The sequence below is a fragment of the Drosophila guanche genome, unplaced genomic scaffold (genome assembly GCF_900245975.1).
Source record: "Drosophila guanche unplaced genomic scaffold, DGUA_6, whole genome shotgun sequence".
Taxonomy (NCBI): domain Eukaryota; kingdom Metazoa; phylum Arthropoda; class Insecta; order Diptera; family Drosophilidae; genus Drosophila; species Drosophila guanche.
Window position 1 is genome coordinate 979,058 of NW_022995755.1, and position 6,798 is coordinate 985,855.

General features: G+C 49.2%; 4 protein-coding genes across 5 annotated transcripts; 1 reads left to right on the plus strand and 3 right to left on the minus strand.

Annotated features, from left to right (window-relative positions):
* Positions 1 to 613: 613 nt before the first annotated feature.
* LOC117589624 (39S ribosomal protein L9, mitochondrial) lies at positions 614 to 1,498 on the minus strand. The gene is made up of 2 exons (XM_034281711.1): positions 1,369 to 1,498; positions 614 to 1,312 (listed from the first exon to the last, which is right to left on the minus strand). The coding sequence occupies exons 1-2, from the start codon at positions 1,438 to 1,440 to the stop codon at positions 638 to 640; spliced, it is 747 nt and encodes a 248-aa protein (XP_034137602.1). The 5' UTR covers positions 1,441 to 1,498; the 3' UTR covers positions 614 to 637.
* Positions 1,499 to 1,553: 55 nt separating this feature from the next.
* LOC117589622 (serine protease easter) lies at positions 1,554 to 3,246 on the minus strand. The gene is made up of 3 exons (XM_034281709.1): positions 3,042 to 3,246; positions 2,422 to 2,811; positions 1,554 to 2,363 (listed from the first exon to the last, which is right to left on the minus strand). The coding sequence occupies exons 1-3, from the start codon at positions 3,106 to 3,108 to the stop codon at positions 1,633 to 1,635; spliced, it is 1,188 nt and encodes a 395-aa protein (XP_034137600.1). The 5' UTR covers positions 3,109 to 3,246; the 3' UTR covers positions 1,554 to 1,632.
* Positions 3,247 to 3,360: 114 nt separating this feature from the next.
* LOC117589732 (CLIP domain-containing serine protease 2) lies at positions 3,361 to 6,769 on the minus strand. Of its 2 annotated transcripts, XM_034281907.1 has the most exons (6): positions 6,440 to 6,769; positions 5,379 to 6,113; positions 4,397 to 4,499; positions 4,196 to 4,341; positions 4,026 to 4,133; positions 3,361 to 3,831 (listed from the first exon to the last, which is right to left on the minus strand). In XM_034281907.1, exons 1-6 carry the CDS (start codon positions 6,498 to 6,500, stop codon positions 3,449 to 3,451), a joined length of 1,536 nt encoding a protein of 511 aa, XP_034137798.1. In that variant the 5' UTR covers positions 6,501 to 6,769; the 3' UTR covers positions 3,361 to 3,448. The 2 variants fall into 2 exon arrangements, with proteins under 2 accessions (XP_034137798.1, XP_034137799.1); XM_034281908.1 differs by lacking the exon at positions 3,361 to 3,831 and having other exon boundaries at positions 4,031 to 4,133; positions 4,192 to 4,341.
* LOC117589739 (ctenidin-1) lies at positions 3,887 to 5,324 on the plus strand. Its single transcript, XM_034281917.1, has 2 exons — positions 3,887 to 4,109; positions 4,551 to 5,324. Exon 2 carries the CDS (start codon positions 4,566 to 4,568, stop codon positions 5,190 to 5,192), a length of 627 nt encoding a protein of 208 aa, XP_034137808.1. The 5' UTR covers positions 3,887 to 4,109; positions 4,551 to 4,565; the 3' UTR covers positions 5,193 to 5,324.
* Positions 6,770 to 6,798: the final 29 nt, after the last annotated feature.

Sequence of the window (6,798 nt, forward strand, 5' to 3'; positions counted from 1 at the left end):
AGCAAAACCACAGCCAAGGGAAGGGGTTTGAAATAATTAGAGGGGAAAGAAGACCCTTTTGTTCTTGACTCTAATCTGGCAGTGTAAACTGTAAACCAATCAAAAACTTTGCGACAAATTGTCAATGCTCCGTTTTACGTATCTAATGCAAACATCCACAAAGATCTGAATATTCCAACCATTAAAGAAGAAATAAAGAAAACCAGTAAGAAATACATCGACAGACTCCACAACCACGAAAATAATTTAGCCTTAAGTCTATTAGACAATAGCCTAACAGTAAGAAGACTGAAAAGATACCACATTCTCGATATCCCTGATAGATAAATTTAACAAACTAAAAAGATGTTATATATAATAGCAGGGCTCATTGGAAAACTGCTATTTCTGTTAATTGAATATTAATTATACAATTTACTTATTGTTTAAAAACAGATTGTAAATATAAAGAGAGAGAAAAAAAAAAAAAAAAAAAAAAAAAAAAAAAAAAAAAAAAAAAAAAAAAAAAAAAAAAAAAAAAAAAAAAAAAAAAAAAAAAAAATTATGAAATGTTAAAATAAATATTCTTTGTTTTCCACGCTGTTCATAAATAAAACAGTTTTGTAACACATTATGTAACACTTTATTGTTCTTAGTTTTAAGGCCTCTTCTCAGGGGAGCCAACATCCAGCAGCGGCTCGGACTGCATTTTCCAATGCTCCAGCACGTAGGGCAAACGTTCGCTGGGATCAGTGCTCCAATGGTGCAGGCGGCACTTGAGCGTAGCCTGCTCCAGCTTATTGATGGTTATGATGCACTGGAAGTCTTTGCTTTCCTTCTTGAGATCGGGCCCCTCAATGCGCTCCTTCGGCAGGGTTATGCACTCCTCTTTGCAATGGAATCCGGCCTTGCGGAGCGAAGCTTTGATATGCCAGGGCTCGAGTACCCACGGCTCATCCTTGTTCATGACCACAGCCAAGACAATGGTCTCCAGCATGTTGACCGTCCGTTGAGCATACGCCGAGCTGTGCTTCACCGCCGACTTCTCGGCATCTGTCTTCGCGTACTTGGCAATGTTCTCGGGCGTTTTGTAGGCCGCCAGTCCAGGCAGCAGCAGTTTGTTGTAGACGAAATGAGGCTTCATGGACACTACGTCACCCTTGTCGCCGACACCTTCGACAAAGGTCTTTAAGACGACTTCCATGTTCGGCCGCTTTTTCACTTGCGTGTCCTCCACCAGCTCATAGATAAAGTGCTTTGGCCGCATAGGCCGGGGCCGCTCGTTGGTTTTGTGCAGCAGCGGTTCATATTTTCGTTTCAGGATGAAAGTGGTCTGCAAACGGACAAGTCTTGAATGGAAGTTTCCTCCTCGATGGCAACACTACTTACCCGGACTTGCTGCTGCAGGCTGGATGCACTTTTTAGAAAATTTAGCTGTGTTACGCAGATATTTTTCAACATATTTTCTCGTGTTTACAACTGACCGAAAGCGCGAGGTCTGGCAGCTCCTTACGTAAGATATTCGGGGGATATGGCAGCCCTGCACATGCGCTATTTAGCGCGAAAATATAAAATGGGCGCGAAGGTTATTTATTTCGTATTTATTTACAATTTACAAGATATTTGTCGCTTACAATTACACTTAGACAAAATTTATGGCTCAATTGTATTTTGGATCCAGTCAACGTACTTCCCCACGAGCGTGTACACACCCGGCCAGCCGGCCAGGCCGCAGGGTGTGGGGCCAAACGAGACCACGCCGGCCAAGAAATAATACGTGTTGACTTTATTTGTGTCCAGGCCAATCAACGGACCCCCGGAGTCGCCGCGACACGAGTCGATGCCCTCCTTGCCACCGGCACACATCTGCGTATCCTCCAGCATTATGTCCTGGCGGTTGTACACGGCCTGGCAGTCGTCCATTCTGGTCCCCTCCACGGCAGCCTTGAGCTTGAGATTGCTAGAGGAAAGCTCCTCCGTCTTTCCCCAGCCAGCCACGTCCATGGTAATGCCATCGAACGTGGCCGAGCGTAGATTCACATCAAGGGGCAAGCAAATGGGCCGCACAAAGTCTGTGTACTCCACTTGTCTGACCAAACGCAGCAATGCAATGTCATTGACCTGATTCTTAGAGCTGGGAATGTATTCGGGGTGCGGTATAGTGCGCTCGACAGGCACATCCAAATGCGCAGGAGCACAGTCCTTCATTCCCCGCACATCCACCTCGCAGTCGGGGTCGGTGGCAGTGTCCCACTCGCCCAGGCGCACGCCAGTCAATCGCCAGTCGGTGGGCAACGCTTTGCCATTGACACAGTGCGAGGCCGTCACCACATACCGAGTGCTGATCAAGGAGCCACCGCAATGATGGCCCTTTTTGTCAGCGGCTACAGAAGGGAATGGAGTAAAAAAAGTCAGCCATTATGGATATCTTCAATGCCTTACTTTTGGTGTATTCTATCAATGCCATCCAGGGGAACTCATCAATTTTGGTGCGGGTGCCACCGTAAATACGATTTGACAGCAGATTGCCGCATTGTCCGGGCAGCGGCAACAGATTGCTGTTGGTGATGTTTGGCTGCACAGTCTGCGGCGTTGTGTTTGGGCTGGTGTCCCGATACCGATCCAGGCAGCAGATCAAAACCTTTCCGTTCGTATAGCCACACTGGCTGCGACTCAAATAGAGTCTGTCGGTGTCGCGTAGCGGGCTCGTCGTCAGCACACCATACAGATATTTGCAATCCTCCAGATGAATGCAAAGTGCACGTTCCCGATTGGGCGTAATACAGCGGCCATAGTTTGGCACTTGTGCGGCCTCATTGGGGAAATAGAACTCTGCAGGGGCGATTAAATACTATATTTCAATTCTAATTCCAATAGTAAACAACAATTTGCTGTGGCGAAACCGCTCGATGAATATCTAACAACTATTAGCATTAGATATAGGCAATGGAACAGGTTTTGGGGTTTCAGAAGACATGCGAAGGCCCAGAGCACAAGCCAATCTCAGTCGTTTGTGTTTCCCTCCACTCCACGCCATTCTACCATCTTCAATGTTTACTTACGCCCGGACACGGTTGACAAGCTGGCCAAAATCCCAAAAATTAAACAGATGTGCTCTTTGTTGAACATTTTTCATGCAGTGTCTGTGCTCGCTAAATCCTTTCTCAAGACGTCGTCGATGATTACGCAGCTTGGTTAAGCTGATAACAAAATAAACACCGCGATAATGTGGGGGCTGATCTTCAGCTGTGACTAAAAATACGATGACTAAAACGGAATTCCCGTGGATAGGTGAGAGGAGAGCTTGAAGCTTGAGCTTTGCGAGCTTTGAGCGGACGAAGCTTTTGCTCTCTCGCTAATAAATTCGTATCAGGTATGAAGATAGTTGAGCTCGGCTTTTTATTTTATTTTTATTATTAGACTTTGGCATTGAAAGCTTTGGATGGACGCCGCTCTAAGTAGCTGCCGGTCAGGGATTAGGACTGCCCGTCCTGCTGATGCTACTCTGAATCCAGTCCGAAAAGCTGCTGACCAGCGTGTAAACACCCGGAATTGTGGTCACACCACACAAAGTCGGCCCAAAGGCCACAATGCCAATGAGCGTGTAGCGTCCATTGGAGGCCAACAGGCCAGAGGTGCCATCGTCCATAAAGGGTCCACCGCTATCGCCACGGCACACATCATTCATCGGCTGGCCCTGGGCACACAGGTGACTGGGCGTGATGACAATCGGCTGCTGGAAGTTCTCGCTGAGCTTGGCATACGCAATCGCACAGCTGGTGGTGTTCACAATGGGCAGCCGTATAAATCGCACCGTGGAGGAGGATGTCGAAGTGGAGGAGGATAAATTTCCTGAAAAGTCGAAAAAGTAAGCATATGTTATATGGGAACAGATCATCGTAGGCTTTGCATTTCCCTTTTGGGAGCACAAGTAACCAGTCAGGCAACTGGTAAATCCAGTCAAATCGAACGTGAGCCGTTTTCTGCTTTAATAATTCAGATATAAAGATAGAAGAACGGACAACGAACAAGAACGAACAACGAACCTTCCGAATTTGAAGTGCTCCAGCCGGCGGCAACTCCCGATTGCCCAATCAGCCTATTCCCGAGTGTCTCACTGCTGTTCAAAGGTAAGCAAATGGGCGTGAATATATCTGGAAAGACGAGAAACTTAGTGTTTGGTTATGTTATGGGAGATTGCTAGTATGCCACTTACTGGCCGTACTGTTAAGCCGCAGCAGAGCAATGTCGTTGGCATAGCGTGGCTGGTCGAAATTTGGATGCACCAACACTTGGTCGATGGCAAACAGATTGGAGGCATCCTCCGCACTGGCCGCTGCATCACCGAGCCGCACGTGGGAGCTGGGAATGAGAGTTAAGCTTAGATTAGAATGGGGTCACTTGCCACAATACTTACACTTCTAGATCACCCACGAGGTTGACCACACAATGAGCGGCAGTCACCACATAGTTGCCGGCGATCAGCGATCCCGAGCAGCGGTAGCTGATGCGGCTGCTGCCTGAAACGGGTTTGGGTTGAATGATTAATGCTCTTTCGTCTCATTCAACAGCGCCCTATTGATAACATGGAGGTGAAAGGATGTCCCTGTGTGACAAAGGCAAATCTGCCAGCCTCTGGTAATGGAGCTAACCAAGGATCTGGACAACAAGGTCCACAGCCGGGCGGACCGCCCGATGCCCGTCGTCGGCCATGCGGTCCAGATCCATGTGGAACAGAAATGTGCCCCACTACCAAGTCGAAGGGTTATGCAGGTGGTGCCCCTGGTGCTGGAACTGGCGGACATGGCGTTGGCCCGAACGACACGCCCGGCGGAGACCCTTACGGTGCACCTGGCGGCGGTCGCAACGGTGGACCTGGAATGGGTCCTGATGGGCGTGGCGGCCCCAGAACTGGCGGATATACTGACGGTCGTAGCGGCGGCACAGACAATGAAGGACCCTATGGCAAAGGATATAACGATGGTCGTGGCGGCGACACAGACAATGATGATGCCCGTGCCGATGACGATGCATATGGCGTCGGTCCAACAGCTAAAGGATATAAAGATGGACGTGGCCGTGGTCAATACGATGATCGTGGTCAGGGCGAAGGAAAGGAAGGAAAAATGGGTCTGTGCATAGCTGTGGCACTCTTCTCCGTTGGAGTCGCAACGACCATCAGTCTAGGAGTTGCGGCCAATGAGCTGGGCTAGGATCGCCAGAAAGGATCGAATACAAATCTCAGATAAACACAGAATCCAGAACACACCCAATACAGGATACAACCAATCCAAGCATCAAACTACAGTCAGGCGTTTTGTTCGCAATTAAAATTCTAAATTCCAGCAGTCCCGAGGAGTCTATGTGTGTCCTTACACACTTCTGTTCACTTCACTCACTTCTGTTTCGGTAGGCTATCCTCGCCAGCCATGGGTACTGTCCGGCCGTGGCTTGGTCTCCTCCAAGCAAACGGCTCTCAATGCTAACCCCGCAGGTGGCCACTGGCGCAGGAACAGCAGCTACAGGCGAAGGAGTAGGTAACGAAACGGACGTGGCAGTCGGTGACAGAGCCGTGGTAAAAGGCGCCAAGGGTGGACCCTGACTCACGTCGGTACTGGTCTCCGGGTCGCCGCCGTGTCGGAGGAAGCGCAGATCGCCAGGAAACACAATAGGCTTATCCTCTGGGGCAGGACGCGGCGAGGATTGCCAATCGCTACTGCCGTGATCGATGTCGTAGTGAAAGGAGTGACTTCCGCTGGCAAAGCGTTGATCGTAGAACTCGGCATCCACTGGCTGGGGACAGTTTCTCTGCTCCTTGAAGTCCCAGTAATCATGAAGATTCATTTCTGTTTCGTCTTGGACCAGGTCTGTGCTGTCGCCCCATATCCAGCGCTCGTTCGGTGGGGCAAAGCGTAGCATGCGCATAGGCCTGACCGTTGATGACTCATGGCGCAGGCGCTGGGGGCAGCACACCAGCGGGTCGAGTCCGTCAAAGCCACAACCAGCGGCGTGTACCTTCGCAAAGACGACTTCACGCTCTTCGGGCCGATGATGCAGCAGAAGACGAGTAAATGCAGCGCACTCTCGGATGCGAATGCAGTTGCAAGCGGCCAAGCTTCCACAAACGAAATCGGCTGAAACGAGAACGGGCTGGGGATGACAATGCTTACTCAACAGTCTGTCTGTCTGTCTTTCGTGCCAAGGTCAATGTCGGCCAGCGCCAAACCAGAAGTGCCCCGGCAATTACTCACACACACACTCACTTTTTGGTTAAGTTTTGTTCGCGGTTTATTGCCCTTCGCTTTGTGCGGCGCTGGCCGAGCATGATGCCAGCACATTTGCTGCTGGGAATTTCTAGTTCGATTGACCATGACCCACTAAGCTGTCGGTTCTTTAATTGAATTCCCTTTCTCGAACCTGCCTCGACTCTAAAGTCTTTTGAATGTACTAAGAAACTCACATCGGAGCAGGCACAGAGTGCAGCACAATATCCAAATGAGTTTCGCAAGCTGTTGCCCCATTTCGTAGTTTTATCAATCACAACTGATCGAAATCTGGGAGTTTGCCGCGAACACAACGTTTCCCGTCGATGTGCGAAATTGAAATAAATTGGTTCAATCGGTGAGCATACATATCTTATTTCCATTTTCATTTCGATTTCAATGCGGCGACGACGAATCTCAACAAAAAGAGAACAACGAAAAAGCCAATTATCAAGCCATAAACTAAATTTAGACAAAAGAGCGGTCGCTGTCTGCCCAAAAGATCGAACGGCGGCCTGCAGCGGGCAAAGACATTGCCGGCCAAAGCTGAGTAAGC